The sequence below is a fragment of the Lasioglossum baleicum genome, chromosome 15, assembly GCF_051020765.1.
Source record: "Lasioglossum baleicum chromosome 15, iyLasBale1, whole genome shotgun sequence".
NCBI lineage: Eukaryota > Metazoa > Arthropoda > Insecta > Hymenoptera > Halictidae > Lasioglossum > Lasioglossum baleicum.
In genome coordinates, this window is record NC_134943.1 from 3,199,189 (window position 1) to 3,216,557 (window position 17,369).

General features: G+C 38.2%; 1 protein-coding gene across 3 annotated transcripts in view; it reads right to left on the reverse strand.

Annotated features, from left to right (window-relative positions):
• Positions 1 to 17,369, reverse strand: part of Kuz (zinc-dependent metalloprotease kuz) — a 171,436-nt gene that overhangs the window by 9,998 nt on the left and 144,069 nt on the right. For all 3 annotated transcript variants that reach the window (XM_076439374.1, XM_076439373.1, XM_076439375.1), the window contains exons 3-7: positions 15,056 to 15,250; positions 2,748 to 3,046; positions 2,094 to 2,240; positions 337 to 485; positions 14 to 248 (exon numbers count right to left, since the gene is read on the reverse strand). In XM_076439374.1, the coding sequence (XP_076295489.1) occupies positions 14 to 248; positions 337 to 485; positions 2,094 to 2,240; positions 2,748 to 3,046; positions 15,056 to 15,250 (1,025 nt within the window). The remainder of the gene's footprint in view (positions 1 to 13; positions 249 to 336; positions 486 to 2,093; positions 2,241 to 2,747; positions 3,047 to 15,055; positions 15,251 to 17,369) is intronic.

Sequence of the window (17,369 nt, forward strand, 5' to 3'; positions counted from 1 at the left end):
AAGGTGTTCGTACAGGTGATCCAAAATTGTGTCCGATCTCGTGAGCCAGCGTCAGTTGCGAGACTTTGGGCGGGACTCTGCTGTTGTAGTTCACGAAGGTAATGATCCCGGTGTTCAGGGATCTTTTCGTGGACTGATACATCCCGCCCACGGTTTCCGTGTACGTTTTGTATTTCTCGCAAATGCCACCGGACGCGCCAGAAGCGGAGGCGACCCATGCGAGCCCGAGCGTGCCGCCGGTGAAATCTCTGCGAATGATATATAAGGTCGCGCGAATGAATATTCGCCGGTTTTCATATATACTTCAAGATACCGCGTATATGTCTGGTGTCGTACCTGTAGGTGAACACATAAGCCAGACAGAAGTCCTCGTGGTTGCCGAGCGAGTGCAAATTTAAAAAGTTACTGACGTCGATGTTCTCCATGCAGAAAGGGTTCGGCTCGCCGTACGTCTGCTGGGGCGTGCACGCCGTGTCGTCGTCGATCTATCGAACAGAACGATCAGGTGTAACGATCGACGATCCTGGTTATCGCTGGAATTATGGCCTGTTCCTTGACGAAAGAGACTAGACGTACAACGAGGGTCACCGTTGCTGTCCACTTCGCTCCTCCCCGGACACTCAAATGTCATCGGCGAAAAGAGGAGCTTTATGCAAATCCAAGTAGACGTGCAGTCATTTCGTGAAGAGATATTTTTATGTCTCGTTAACGCGGTTACTGTCTTGGCGGTTATAAGTGGCGCGATTCTACCACCGGTTTTAAAAATTCATTTTTATCGTAAAACGTAGTCGTGAATCGATATATGTATGAGTACAGACCGTGCTTCTTGATCTCTGGTCGCTAGTATTGAATGTTGAACAAGATAGTTGGTAAACTTTCACCAACATACTTTTGTAACATTTTTCTGATTAAACCGACACCCAACATGACACAATTTGCTTTTTCAAGAGACTTAAAGAAATAGCACTGATGTAACTTTTAACAATTATATAATAAGCAATATCAGTTTTAATCAGTTTTAACACTATCTATCGGAAGCTTGGAGTTAAATAATTATGCTGTACCAAAAGGAAGCTTAATAGATTATAATTAAGGTGGAGTGGGGTAAGTCCATCTACGGGGCAAGTCCGTTAATTGGTTATTTTTATTATAATATGAACGAAATTTCTCTGGCTTGTATTTATTAATGTAGTATACGTCAGTATGAACTATTCTGCTCTCGCTTAAATGCCAAACAGTCACGTGCAAGGTACACGTAGAACTTTGAGGTTACCCTGAACGAGCAATAGTTTACAAGTTATTAATATATTCTGTGTTGTTATTTTAGGTAAGTACAACAAATATTGATGTAGGTTTACATTAAATAAGCCGTTTCTATTGTATTTTTTAAAATATATTGAGAAAAACACTAAGATGCTCTTGCCCCGTAAATATTACTACACGGGGCAAGTGCGTACTATCACGGTGGGGTAAGTGCATACTGTATGGGTAACTATAAAACTAAACAACATATTTAATGCAATAAAAATCATTTTGTAGCAGGCTTGATAATAACTCTTTTCTTGCCCCGTAGCACTTGAAACAAGGTTCGAAAGCATTTTTAACTCTCAGAGACGAACTGGTCTCATTTTCGGAGCAATAGTTGACACTTCGTACAATATATTATCAAAATGATCATTTTCAAGCAAAATTAGAATCCTACATAATACTAATTCATCAGTAATAACTGTGGCAAGAGTTTGCCACCAAAGACGTCAAGTTTCTACATACCAGGCTGAAAATACATCAGTTTAAAGTTCAACTTTGCAAAGACTAGGGCGGACTTAACCCACTCCACCTTAATATTGTACTCGCATAATTTGTAGAAATTTATAGCAATTTTGCTGTTCGTCAACAATGACATTCAACATATTTAAAAAACGAATAGAAAGTAAATACATATCAGGGCATTAATATAATACTAAGAAACCATAGCAAATTTTCCCGGAGGCTGAAAATTTCTTAAGTGGTACGCTATTGGCAACTTTCCTCTATCTGACGCTGTACGTCAGATCTCTTTTCGCGAAACTAATGATGGATCGCAACTGACGTACCTTTATCCGTTGCACCTCGAACTTAATATTCCTATGCTTGATTCTGCCGTCGAACCTGGTGTCCCTGTAAATGTAATTGACGGCGGTGACGTGGTGGGCGATGAGGGACAGTATCTCTTCTTTGGTTTTCTCGGCGTCGTGATGTAGCTGCGAAAAGTCGAAACGCGGGAATTCAATATTCGCGAATTTCACGTGTCCCGGAACGGTTTGTATGGGGAGGGGGGGGGGGGGGAACGAGATTTTTATAACGGCCTCGGGAAAGAATGTCCGGCGTGGCGAGGGGAGGGGACCAAAAAGAATGCAGAGATGGAAATATTCTTCTAACGCAAGGACACCGGGAATGCAGGGACGTCTAGTTTGCAGGAAAATACGAAATGAAATTACGCCGGCCCCTATTACCGGGGCAAAGCTGTGTGAATGTGACTACAACGGCAGAATGGCCGGTATTCAGAGCATTCGGTGGATTGCGCAAGGAATTATTACGTTTTCGAGTTAAATTTTATAGCGAAAAAGAAATGGGTCAGTTGTTATCGTTTCTGAAAGGCAAGCATATGGCCCGTATTCTCTTTCTCTCTTTCTCGGGTTTGAAAAGGGGGCCAGCGAAACCGTTTGCCTCTGTCAAATGCATTCGCGGCGGGCTTTATTTGGTTTTACCTGTTCGGATATATGCCGCCATATAAGAGGATCAGTCTGAATAAAAAGGGAACAAGTGTTCTTGTTGTCCTCCTTTGGTCTGGCTGCTCTTCGCACCCTCCGATGACTAGGTTCGTTAGCTTCCCGGGAGTATTTGTGACCAGGTGATTCCTGATTGGCGTTCCATGAATCCGACGGTGGCTTTGGATCCTTCAGATCCGCGGTCGGCGCTGCTGAAGGAACGTCCGGCTCACCAGAATTTTGAATTCTCTCCATCCACTCCACCACGTCTTCCGTGACTCCGCAGCCACCATGCTCCCCTACGGCCAACGTGAAACGTTATCGCTATAAAATTATGCGAAACAATAAAATGCCAGACGCTCGTTATGCTTTTATTGTGACCCCCGCGAAATGTCCTCCTAAATCTCCTAACATGGAGCCGGGCGGGTGCAAGCGGTAATCAAAATCCCACGTTGACAGAGTTTAGTGTCTAATCTATTCAAATATTCAACTCCCGGTTCTGTTTATGTAATGATTACATTCGTAACCTTCGTAGCGAACCGTGTGGTTCGTGTACTAGTTACGTTCACACTCTTCTTACAAAGCTGTGCTAAATTATGTGTCAAATTGATGGGGAGTCACTAGTTCACAACTCATCATTGATGATGATTTGCCTAATTTATTGGAATATTTAACCTTAGTATTCTGTGCATGTAATAGCATTCATACTCTTCTTAGGAAACTGTACTAAATTATGCGTAAAATTGACGATCCCTGAAGTTCCTGGGTATTTTTTATATCCACAATTTAACTATATCTATACATATACATATTGCAAATAAGGAGAAAATGAAAGTATATCTTTGTTATGCTGATTCTTGCTATTACGTTACTGTTGCTGCTGTCTCATACTTGATAGTATATCAAGCATGACCGCGAGCATCGAAGCGTCATGTATCAAGGTTCTAGTTATTACTTGGTTGTAAACGCGTTGTCATAATGATTTCCAACTTTGCCTTGTAATACGTTTACAATGTTAGAGCATTCAGTTCTACTTTTTTTCTCGTGGCCTCAATGAACCATTGTAGAAAGTTGTCTTCTAAATCTCAATTACTGGAATATAGTTTTTACATAAAAATGTACTTTATTATTATTATTTAATAGTTCTTATCTCAGCCATATAATACAAAAATATAAATAATATTAAGTTTAATTCCTCCATAAAATAAGTTCGTAAATATATTTTCTAATATTTGATCAAAAGGCTGTTTTACAACCAATTAAAAAAAAGTTACTCGTGCAAAGCGATGCCTGTAACGAACCTTTCTTTAATTATCGCGTTCAATGAAATCAATTTCGAATACACACACACAATGCAGGAAATGGACGCAATCAAACCATCTCTTTGGCAGAGATTTTATTGGTACATACACTATTGCTCAAAAATATTTTATCGTTTGATCATTAACAATCTTGGAAATAACGTAATTGATGGCTAAGCTTTTATATAATTCAATTAACTAGTGGTAACAGTTCCAAAACAGTAGACTGCAAAGACTTTCACTTTCTTACCTCTAAATTCTGCATCCTGCTGTGTGTATGGTCAAATATTTTTCCGTGACTCACTACGTCCAAAAATAGTTTAAAAATTACTAGGCTGTGTACAAAACTAAATCGCAAATAATTTCCGCTATAGCCATTTAAGAACGATTGAATAGTAATGAACCTACACCAATTATAAATATATCGTTATTTTTGTGCGTTCTTTTACGGACGAGGATATATATTAACTTGGGGAATTAGACTTAACGTTGCCAGCATAGCATGTCGTCGTCCACTCTGAACAACCACTCTTAAACGGGGTTCAACTAAATGATAATTTATTAATTCATGAAATTCAGTAATGGTTCAGAGTAGCTATTATCTGTTTTCTCGAAGAAGATAGCTGAAGTTATAGCTGTCCACCGCACTCCCATTACTTGAGACTTGCAGCGTAAGAGTGAAGTGAACAGCTATTATGACTTCAACTTCTGTAGAAAAACAGACCATAACTAGACGAAGTTAAATTTGATATACTTATGAGCAGTTCACAGGCCAACTCGATTAACCACTTCTCGAGTGCTCTTGCATTTTACTATATACTTATACTTGATCAATTCTTGATTTTCTTATTTATATGTATTTACTGTTTCACCAGTTTTCTCTACTGTGTTCTCGCAGACTTAATCGGCTCAGCAAACGAGTGGCTCGCATCTCGGATCGATACATCCCCGGAAAAACGAAAACGAAAGTTCCTTATGACTAGACAGCGCATTTTATGCATTCATGAGAGAAATAGACGTACGATTTAAAGCAGTGAACATATTAAAACGATTAAGGACATCGGTGTATTAGTTTCAGCTTAATAAGATAATTAAAAGAAGAAAGAACTTTTTATTTGGTTCCTGTGGCTTGTAATCGATGCAGACAATTTTTATTTTGCATAAAGATCCGCAGTCTACTTATGACTCAACACGTAACAGATTCGATCAACGGCCAGCACAATATGAGGACATTGAAACGCCGGTACTTTCATGTCTGCGCTTCGCAGGTAGGTGCACCGAGTCGCAGCGGAAATACCGATGCGCAGTTTAATTATTCGTGTAATTTCGAAATGCACAGAGTTGAGTCTGTGCAGAGCGGATGCCCGGACATAATGCGTCACGTAATGACAAACTTAACCGCTTCCCCTTGGGTGTCGTATTGCCTGTAACGACGATGCTATTATTTTGAGGACATGGCCGGCCACGTACGTACGAGTGTGATATCGCACTTCCTTTTTCACTGTGACACCGGCAAACGCAACCGACGTGAAGCCACTGTATCACTTTTTACGAGACGAGATTTCAGGACGGTCATTTAATGTTTTCCCCGTTTCTTCGACGAGTCTCTTCCGTAACCGATCATTTCTCGGCGCACAATGGCCAAGCGCGACGGATGTTTGTGCCCCCCTCCCTCTCAATACTTACACAATTAAACAGCATAGAAGAACGAATGCGATTACTCAGTCTTTGTGCTAAAACTTATTAAGAAAAATTGGTTAATCTTTGGAAAAATGTAGAGAAAGTATGTCACCTACAAATCAGTCTTTCTTTCACGTTGTTTGCTTCTCAGAACAATTATAATAAAATGGTCTTCAGTGATCCAAATGATCTTCCCATGTATCCACAAATAACGAAGATAATTATATGATCTACTTTGTATGATAAAATGAACATTATAGATGCTAAAACTTATTAGAAAAATTTGTTAATCTTTGGAAAAATGTAGAGAAAGTATGTCACCTACAAATCAGTCTTTCTTTCACATTGTTTGCTTCTCAGAACAATTATAATAAAATGGTCTTCAGTGATCCAAATGGTCTTCCCATATGTATATCCACAAATAATGAATATAATTATATGATCTACTTTGTATGATAAAATGAACATTATAGATGCTTATTGTACTCGTGGAAACACTTTGAACGCAACAAAAAATAAATTTCAAACACGGGAAAAGTGTTCAGCTATTTTCGCTGCAATTCTTTCCTAATTGCATCGAGTGATATCAAAGTGATACGACTTTCTCTTGTTACGCAAATTGCATTCTACCGCTGTGTTATTAAAAATGACAAACAACATTGATATATTTTACGTTTAATATGATATTACCAATACGAATTCAGTAATTAAGAGAAAGCTTTTCTGATTGGTTTCTTCGAATACATGAAAGCAGTTTTATTGTTTCGTGGTTTGTGCACAGAGAAAAATAAAATCCCTTTCTAAGTTAATTAGTGGTGAAATGAATCGTACTTTCTTGCAACTTTCTGTACTAATTTATATAGCTTGATTGTTATACGTAATTCAATGATTTCCTGTAGAATTTATGTGTACGTGGAGAATCAGACGTAAAGTAATAAAAAATAAAAAAGTACAGGTAAAAGGTAAGTGATTTCTATACAGAAATCACACTTCTAACATAAATACAAGAATAAATTCAAGAGTATAGGTACAAGAAAAATGAAAATGTATCTGGTAATGATTTAGTATAACTGACAGAACGTGAGTCACGCATCAAAATTACATCCACAGAAAATTTCTTTAATGAGAACGCAGTGTCTCATTAAAATTTCATAGAAAAATACACGCACCAGTCAAATTTTACACAACGCGAGAAATGAAGAGGTAATGGTGAACCATGAATGTATGGTATAATTACAATTCTTCGTGGAAGACCGTATAAAACTATGTTGTAACTAAACGAAACAAACAATCGTTATAAGTTAAAGCAATGAACAGTAACGCGTTTTCTTCTAAGTAAATAGGATTTCCTTCTTGAGAAACTTCTAAAGCAATCACAGTTTTCTTGGACTTGTTGTCACAGACAAACTTCGAAATATCGTTTGTTGAATTGTTGCAAGAAAATAGATGTAATTAAAGGATGGTGCAATGCAAAAATGGCAAATGTCTGCAATATGAAAAATATTCTGGATAACGTTTTTTTCTTAACGAACAGGAAACAAAATAAATCATCAAACGATATTATAAAGTAATCATCATTCTTATACTTGGATAATAAAATATTCCGCGTTATAAATAGAATGATGAACAGTACTTGATTGTCATAAAAATAAAAGTAATAATGTACACATCGATATTTTAAAAATTGTTACAATGTGATAATTGGTCTCTGGATTTTTATGCATTTATGAAGTGTGCAAATTAATGAAGAGCATTTGTATTATAACAAAAATAATGATATTTTTAGTTTGGTATTCTAATCAGCGTAGGAGGTTTTTCATGTAACAGTCGATAAAAATGGGAAATAAAGATCCGCCGTCCGATAATAAATAAAATTTTAATATTCATCGGAATTTTTAACAGAGTAATATAAGGTGGAACAGCCGTGAGAATTTTTGAACGGCAGGATGTATCGATAACCGATTGCGATCACGGTCGCTTAAATTACGTTCGCACTTTTTGGAATCGGAATGAATCACAAGTAAGAACAAACCAACACCGATGATCCCCGATATCCGAGATAATTGTGGCGGTTGCTGCTGGTTTTATTGGCGGGTTAACTGTGAGCCAGGAGCTTTAATAACCGGCCGCATTGGCGTGAAGATATTCGAGGGATTTATTGGTACTATCTACGCAGCAGGGTTAATATGGATTACCGTTATAAAGACTGATGAAAGGCAAAAGGTTGTTCACAAACTCAAAAATACGAACGCGCTTAATGTCTGTCGACGATCAAAATGAAATGTCCCCTGTCACTGTTATCAGTGACAGTCATATTGTTGTGCTCCATGCGAAGTGAACATTTTGTCGAAAGCTTTGATAGCTTACGGCTTACACCATTAAAGAAGTTGTTCAACGAGCAACACACTCGTATTGGCATATTACACCGACAATTCAATCAATAGACCTTTTCCTCTTGTACGACGTGAAGTAAACTCGTTATCGACTACCATTGTTGTTATTAAATCCAATAGAAGCATTTCATGACCGACGATATAATTGCTATTGACTAATTGGAATCGTAAGGGTGGAGATAGTATCAAGTTAAATAGAAAATAATACACTCAGAATTACCAATTTACATCACAATGGAATATTAGTAATAGTCAAGTTGCGAATTTTTATGCAAATATCCATTTTTATTTTTGGGAAAGCAGCATAAAAGAACGTTGTCTTCATCGACTGGAAAATTCTTTATAATAAGGATAAAATAAAAATCCTAATTTGTATTAAATCCACAATGTAATAACTTCAATAAGATACACTTGACAATAATTAGACTACGGATTTTAACCATTTATGACAAAAATCTATAGCGGAGATAAAAGATTGTCTTATTATGTGCAACCAATTAGATCTACTGAGAAGCAAAATAAGTTTGTTGCAATTGTAATAAACAATTTTTCTTTAGCCGAAGAATCCACAGTCTACTGGCAAGAATAACATTCTAGAACCTAAAAAAAGATATACTGCGGACGTTGCAACAGCAATGAAAATAAAATAACGATTTCAATCAAACGTTCATCATGCAACCTAAGGATTTCCTAATAGAGGACATCAGTGTTTGCAGCGAGGATATCATAATCTGCCGATAAGTCGCAAGTCGTCCTATCTTTCGAGGACAGGCCGCGCATACATGCATACACATGGACATTAAACGAAGATCAGAAGCCCCAGCAGCGTTATCCTAGATACCCTAATACTTCTGGCATGTACGGGAAAGATAGGTAAGCGGGGAAACTGATTAAAGAAACATTACCATCGTCCGGTGGGACACGATGCTGTCATCCGAGGATGCATCCGAGGATGCATCAGCGATGCAAGCAAGACCGAAAGTGGCTGATGTTTTCATCGGGTTGTATTATTCGAGCTTTATACAGTGACTCCCACTAATATCTGGACACTCTTAAAAACACCATAACTTTTTTAATATTGACCTATGACATTTGAACTGTTTTGCAAATTAGCAGTTAGTGCGATACAGGATGTGAAAAGAAATTTTTTTAAAAATTGCATTTGGTCGGAATTGTAGAGAAAATACTAAAAGTTGCATTCTACAACTTTTTTATGCGGGCCTATACTGAAATTTTAAAAAATACGTTTTGTAGATCTGTGTCAATTATATGCACTGTGAAAGTTTCATCGAAATCGGGAAAAAAACGACAGGTATAAGAATCCTTAGAATTACTGCAGTTAGAGGCCGAAAATCGTGAAAAACTGCTACTTTTTACCATCTTTAAACATTTGTAACTCCTTACAACGTCGACCGATTTTTATGAAATTTTCAGAATATGTTTAATCGATACCGATCTACAAAACGTGTTTTCTAAATTTTCCATATAAGCCCACATAAAAAAGTTGAAAAATACAACTTTTAGTATTTTCTTTGCAATTTTCCGACAATTTGCAGTTTTTTCCAAAAAATGTTGTCACGTTGTGTAGCAAACCAACTGTTCTAACTTCTCCAAAAATTCCATGTCGTATATTTCAATATTAAAAAACTTATGGTGTTTTTAAGAGTGTCCGAATATTAGTGGGAGTCACTGTATGTACACTCGTAGGCAAGACTTTAATCTCTCGAAGACGAGGTAAGTACCTAAAATTTCTGAACGACACACACAATATCGTAATTGTTACCGTGTGTATCTTCATATGTGGTTTTCAAGAAATTGAAGACAGCACACGTGCGCGATCATTTTGTCCAGGAGTGTGTAGAGATACGCAGGTCGAAATTGTACTATTCCCGCAGAGCGTTAATGCTGCAGGCTCATAACTGCACGCGTATATCCAGTGCACAAACAGGCAAGATGGCGGCAGTCCGTCCGCGGAGCGCAATATGGACGACAACCGCGATAAATATTATACGCGATCCGGCCACTGTTTATTTAAGCGGTGGTTATTTGCACAAATGCTATAAACAGGGTTTTGGGGGTCGTAGGACAAGAGCTAAATCCGCATGCGTACCTATGAAAGCGCCGCCATCCATACCTAATTCGGATTCGGTGAACTCCTTCCGTTCTGTTATTCCCTGCTTCCACCCTGTAAGCACTATACATGCACACTCGAATGGACTACTTTCTTCCGTAATGATATCGCGAACAGCGCACGGAATTCACGCTATCAAACGGTTCCCCGGAGCCCGCACCTTTATCCCGAAAATGTAATCTCCCTACAGGGTGGCGGAACTCGTTCCAACCGGCAATTGACTATTTGCCGGTTGCGCAGACATTCGCCCTCACGTTCGAGTTCCCGACGGTGGACAATATCAAACTTGACTGAACTCTTTCAGTCCCCGACGCGACGCTGGGGTTGCAAACGTAACGCGCGGAAAAATGCGCGTTCCGGTGGCTCACGGTCAAAATTAAGTTTATAGGAAGTTCCGTGATAGAATTCATGGAATTTGCAATCAGTGCCCTTTTTCGAGGGGACGATGACCCTACCAGTGGCGCATATTATTATGTTATTATTATTTCGTTTTCCTCTCTGTTTTGTATTTCGCGGGTCGTACATTCTCATTTGGATAATAACTTCTGTAATTTGGTGAGCATCGCGCAACACAATTTGTTTAATAAATTGCATAATGGACATACTGGATAGATTACTGGCGACCCACGCGGCTTATAGAACAAATCACATGAAACTGGCTTCGTCCGGATTGTGTCAAGGTAGATTATCGAGGTCGCCACAGGGCCTCCTCAAATTGATGCTAATTATTGTTTAATCTGTATTGATTGAAGATTTATGTTCAAAGATTTAGACAAATTTTTATGTACGTTCGTACATCATAGTTAGTCCACAAAAGTGCAGATTTGCATAAAGATCCGCAGTCCAGTTATCACCACGCAGACAGTTAAGCATGAAGTTTCGCTAGTTTTACTTGGTTCTGAAATTTTATGACCGAAAAACGTTCCGTAATATTTCATGTTAACTTTGCCGCGGTGGATTCTGTATGCTTTTTATCGAGTCCGTTAGTTTAATTCGTAAGAAGTCGATTAACGGCCCCCTAGGGAACGCCCGGTTATTTAAGGAAAAAATCTTTACTCGTAATTTACAAGTCAATTTTTCTTCTCCTGAAATTACTACGTATTATCTTCGGAAAAAGTTGTGGAGAAATTGGCTGGAAAATACAAACAGAAGGACTTGAAATTTTGTGAAAGTGTTTAGCTAGATGACTTCGTCAAACAAATTAAACCTCTATCACTGTAACTATTCATGTATCAATTTGCTGTAGAATATATTTTTAAATATTGTGTTTAATACTTTTAAGCGTTCTGTGCCACTATATGAATCTTCAATAGAATTATAACATGAATAATAAAAATTGAAATTATCAGACGTTCGAAGAATTACCTAATAATGATTATGTATAAGTGTTTCAGGCCGTTCTATAGACTTGTAGCACCGAGTTCAAAGTTTCACATTATAACTAGCACTATGCATGTCTATAAGAGACATAACAACAGCAAATAGTTCCATGAATATTTAAAAATCTGTATAGGCTCCCTATACACTCGAGTGGCTAATATTTGCTGCGAAATGCAATTTTAGCAACTCCCGCGGATAAACGCACATTCTATTTCCTGTGTCGAAAAAATAGTTTCGATCAGGAAATTAAAGTATTTTAGATACAACAATAATCGATATATCCAACCAACGAAACCAATATAAATTCTGTACGTTCATGGAACCGCGTAACAATCGAAACAAATTCTTCCGCAATCGATAGTTCTGTAACTTCGATTCGTCATTATTATTTGATCCGATTGAAAGATGGCAGAAGCTAGGTTGAACATACAAGAGGAACGTACTAGCACTGCGACTTCAAAGACGAATCACTGGAAAACCGGAGGGACGCGTACACGCAATGTCCTTGGTATGTATATCCTTCCTCGAGGTAAATGGACTGGAAGGCGCAATGTTCCGCGTCTACGTGGAACTCTATTCGCGTCATTAGGCACTCTTTTAAATCGTGAAAGCCCTGAAGCTCGACCTAGACATTGTATCTGTTTGAGTTCAGCTTCTACACATTACACCGTCCGCTGTTTTAACTGTGCAGGAACGGTTCTACAGATTTTTCCTGCTCGTGGGAAATTTAACTACCTGCGAGTTTCGGGCCAGACAGATTTTTCACCGTAACTTACGACACGTCTGTAATTACCGTTCTGCGCCCGCCGGTTTTACCGTTAGAATTTGCTGCCCTGTGCAGTTGTACTAATTGGCTGTCTCAAACATCTCTCTCAATTTTGAGTCAATTTATCCACGATTTATGTGGAACATCATCATGCACTCTTTGTTCGGATAGTTCAGGATGCATGCATGATTTTTCTGTTTTTGCTGCAGACGTCTTTTGTAATGTTATACGAACAGTACGTAGGTTATCAACGAACTTTATGAAGTTATTATTGATAGAATCATAATAATCTTTACATTGTTGTCATCGAAAGTGATTTTAAGTATCTTTGCTATTGTAATTTTCTACGAGAAGAGTGGGTGATGTTCCTCGTACGTATAAATGGTTTTTATAATAATTATGGCATAAGTGGATCCAAGAAGTAAATCACCAGGTTGTAAATTTAATAAATCGATATGTCAATGCAATTGTGATAAAAAATCAAATTGTTCGTTCAATCAAAATCTCAGAAAATCCTTTTTAGTTGTATATTAATTTAGAAAATTTTCGAAACGTACGAGCCACATGTTCGCTGGCCTGTATCGGTAACAAATGCCTCTGTTTGCACCCTTTGCGTTACATTCTCGAAAACTTCCAGTTACTTGTGCATACCGGCGTGCCTCGTTAAGGTAATTCGGTGAAAAACCATATACGGTCGGATGCGCCTTTAAGGATGCCTTGCAATGTAATCTAACCTGTCATTCGACGGTTCGAAACGGTTCGGAATGGCAAAGGAATGGCCATCGAAGTGTGTAAATGCAGAGAGTCGCGTGACGCCGCGCACCGCTGCGAGAGGACCGTGTTGACGGAAGCTATCCGACCAATCTATAGAAACTCTGGTGTGCATAATGGTTCAACAGTTACCCAAACGAGACCACCTCCACCGACAAGCTTGACATCTTTCTTTTGCTGACTCGCAGACACGAAAGACTGCGTTGCCGAAAGATGTGCCGTCATTAGCCGAAGTTTTACAAGTGTGAAATCGCAACTGTTCGGTTCGTCTGTCGGCGAACAAATACTGGGACATCGATTCTACATGTATGAGCACACTCACTTTTATTTCTCCGCGTGAAATGTTCTAACAATTTCCCCGAAATTAAATTGAAAATATAATTCTGCGCTTCCAATTTAAAATGTACAATGTTGCTGAAGCAAAATGGCTACGAACAAAGCTTGGCAGCTGTATAGGTATTTAAGCACATTGAAAATTAATAATTTCAGGAGAATTTGCGGCATTATATTAATTCTAAAATTTTCATGAATTTTGTGCATAAAATTGCTGGCGCTTTTCAGCAATCTGTTGATGAACCATCAACTGATGATCTTTGATTTTAACTATGAGAATTTAGATAAAATAGATCAATTTAGACAATAGCACTAGAAGTAAAATATTATTCACCTTCTTCAATTTATATTTTAAAGTGCGCCTTCCAGCGTATACAGAGATTCAATCGATACCAAGATTGAAGTATCTCTTAAATTAATGATTGTTGGACGTAAATAGGTTAATACATTTTTATGAAGAGCGGCGAGTTGCAGCGATTCATTCGGTTAAAAATACGCGGGCTCCATTTAAACAAACGTAAATGACCGACGTCCGTGTTTCAACGTTTCCACCTAGCAACACTTCGGCAAGAAAACCTCTAAAAGCATTTTCTTCCATTCAGCAAGTATTTCGAAATATTTTCAATAACAGATTAAACTGGGACACTCTGTATCTAAGTGAATCCAACAGCAATCTCAAGATTCGATTCGCTAAAAACGAGCTCGACCGGAAGGAATAAAACGTATAATATAAAAAGACGTGCAGTCTTTGAAAAATACTGTTCGAATAACTTCCCCTCCAGCGATGGCTGGGTCGGATAACATCTGTTGTATTTTTAACGTACAATATTGAGCCGTCTCTTCGTTTTTGTTTAATTGAAGTCTGCGACTGGCGTTGACTTACTTCCATAACAATTGCGTGCACGTAGAAATGCATTATTGGACTTTTGTTCAACAGCAGCGACAAAATGGGTTGAATTCAACTCTTCCTGAAACTATCTGAAAATCCCTAGCAATTGTATCGTTCAGTACAATACTATGAGTTGATCTATGATAATTTCTATATGATCTTTAAATTTTTATATCATTTATTTAATTTTATTTTATTTGTCTCTCGTACACGTCAGTGATAAATACAATTGACATAAACTGTAAACTATCTATTCAGAAACTGTTAATTTCGTTTGCCGCATCGACTGTGTATGTACTACTCTAGGGAGCTGTTTATCCAATTTCGCGATGTGTTACCAACATACAGTTGTAATTTGCAAACCTCATGCACTGATTGGCTAATATGTTGCACTACCATTGAATTACACGATCTAACTGATGTATTTAAATAAATAAATATTGGTAATTATTTACAAAAGCGAATTCAACCTCTTTAATCTTCCCCGCATCACCAGCACAGAAAAAAACTTAACCAAAATCTATTTAAAATGATGGAATTCGCTGTGGTGTACCTAACAATTTTTTTCACAAATACCTTGGAAAATAAGGCGGCGGTAACATGTACGTATAGGTAAAAGTTGTTCAGTTATGGGCGAAATATAATGTGCAGTTGTTCAACAAACCTTTTCGAAGATGGGCGTACGGATCGTGAACGTCATTTTCATGATAGATCACAGAATGTAGGGTGTCATTTATCTCGTGTGGTGGAAAGTAATAGTGCGCCTTCTCCACGTACCACGCGCCACTGCGAGGTGAAATTATTTTTCCGTGGAAAACACCGTCGCTGATACTTCCGAACACGTGACTGCCAGGTTCGCCTGAAAAAAAGGAGAGTATCGTATTCAGTAATGATTGACGAATGTGGAATGAAAAATATGACGGACTATACATGCATAAACAGACGGCGACTTTGGCTCCAGTCAACGTGTCAATATCCTTGGAAAAGCTGTGGACTTTTCTACGACTTAGAACTACTAGTAAGAGCTTTTTTTTAAATATGTAAAATTGTACATGCTTTTTCAAAGATATTTTCTTTGTATTATGATAATTTGCAAAACCATCTTAAGTATCACATGAAAGAAGTGACACAATCGGAAGAATCATTTTTATGAATCTCTACAACTACACTGTGGATCTTTATGCAAAATAAAAAATGACACAGACATACAAGGACATACATGTCCTTAAATATTTTTAACATGTCCACTGCTTTAAGTTGTACGTGCCCACTTTTGTCATAAATGCATAAAATCCGCAGTCTATTTATAATTATGCCCATAAACAGCGGAATGTGCTAGAATCGAAGAACGGAGCATTTTTTAGTGAAAATATTTTTTGGAGTTTCCTTCAACTTCTTTCAAAATATTGTTTAGCTGGAGGATTATAAATCTTGGACAAGAATGGTAGATGGAATGTGGTATGTGCGAGGTATGATAAAAGCCCAGTGTTTCATTTTATCCTGGGAATGAAGAAATTAACTACCGCCGCGGCGTACGTCTAGCAGAATAATTCCACAGAAAATACACCCCGAACTGTTGTCTTCGCATGCATAGACAAAAATGTGACTTCTCGGAATTCGCGAAAAATTTACACCCGTTGCTTCATGTCCACTTGACGAGTGTAGCAAGATGATACAGTACGTTTCTGTAGATGTTTGTTAAATTTCTCTTATTTAAATTGTTCTATAGGATGACAACTTTGCTCCAGACTGGGGACTTGGCTACCCCTAAATGTATACTGTAGCTCGAGGCATCCATGCTAAGACGAACAGCTGCTATAACGATCGAGGTTCCAGAACCAATTACGTTCGTTCTAGCATCCTCCACTGCATCACTCGATTGTATATACATACAGCGTTTACTATGAAACATTTCCTTGTATACACTATGTCCCAATTATCCGAGAGCGGTTCGACAATTCGTAAGGAATCGAATAAATATTTAAGAAATCATTCGCGAAAGCTCGAACGACGTCGAATGGAGTGTACAGATTTTCTGAAGTTTAATGAAGAGAACATTGAAACCAATTTTCTTTAAATTGAATGCCATACATTTTTGCCTATAATGTAATGTTTTGTTCAACGCATATTTAAACTGGAAATTTAAAAATGTTAATTGACTATACTGTTTGACCATGTTTCACTTTGTTTCACTGTATACACACCTGTTTGACATTTTTTTATTAAGATGTCGTTAGGGATCTTGCAAAGTATTTCTTTCGCCCCACAGCAAGAATATCGAGTTGGAAACTCTTTTTTAAATTGGATGCCATACAGTTTTGCCTATAATGTAATGTTTTGTTCAACGCATATTTAAGCTGGAAATTTAAAAATGTTAAGTGACTATACTGTTTAACCATGTTTCACTTTGTTTCACTGTGCACCTGTTTGAAATAATTGGACTAAGATGTCGTTAGGGGTGTTGCAAAGTATTTCTTTCGCCCCGCAGCAAGAATATCGAGTTGGAAAGTTAAATGTCTGTTCCGCCACAGCAGCGGTGTTAAGCAGCCGCGTAGGGGTTGCTATGTCACAGATAAGGGAGCGTCAGACTTAGGGTGCTGGTGACCAGCGCAAGTTCCAAATTTTCGTCACCGTCGAAGATAAGGGCTGCTGTTAGAAATGAGGTGCAGACAGAGACCTATGTATCATCATACGTAGCGTGTGTCTGCCATCCGGTTCTCGCGAACTTTCGGAGGAACATCAGGGGGCCCTTGAAAGCCTCTAAAGACACTTCGTGCGCGAACATCAAACTTCTAACGTCTCCCTCACCTTTACTTGCCTGACTAAACAAGTGTATCACACATTATTCTAATAAAGCTGTTTAGAAGAAGGACGCGAGTGTTCTTCAACACATAATGACAGTCAAGGAGGGTTCAGCTAGACGGAAAGCCGTGTCACGTGGTTGTCTAACCCCTTAGGGCTTCGCTAATTTGCGACCT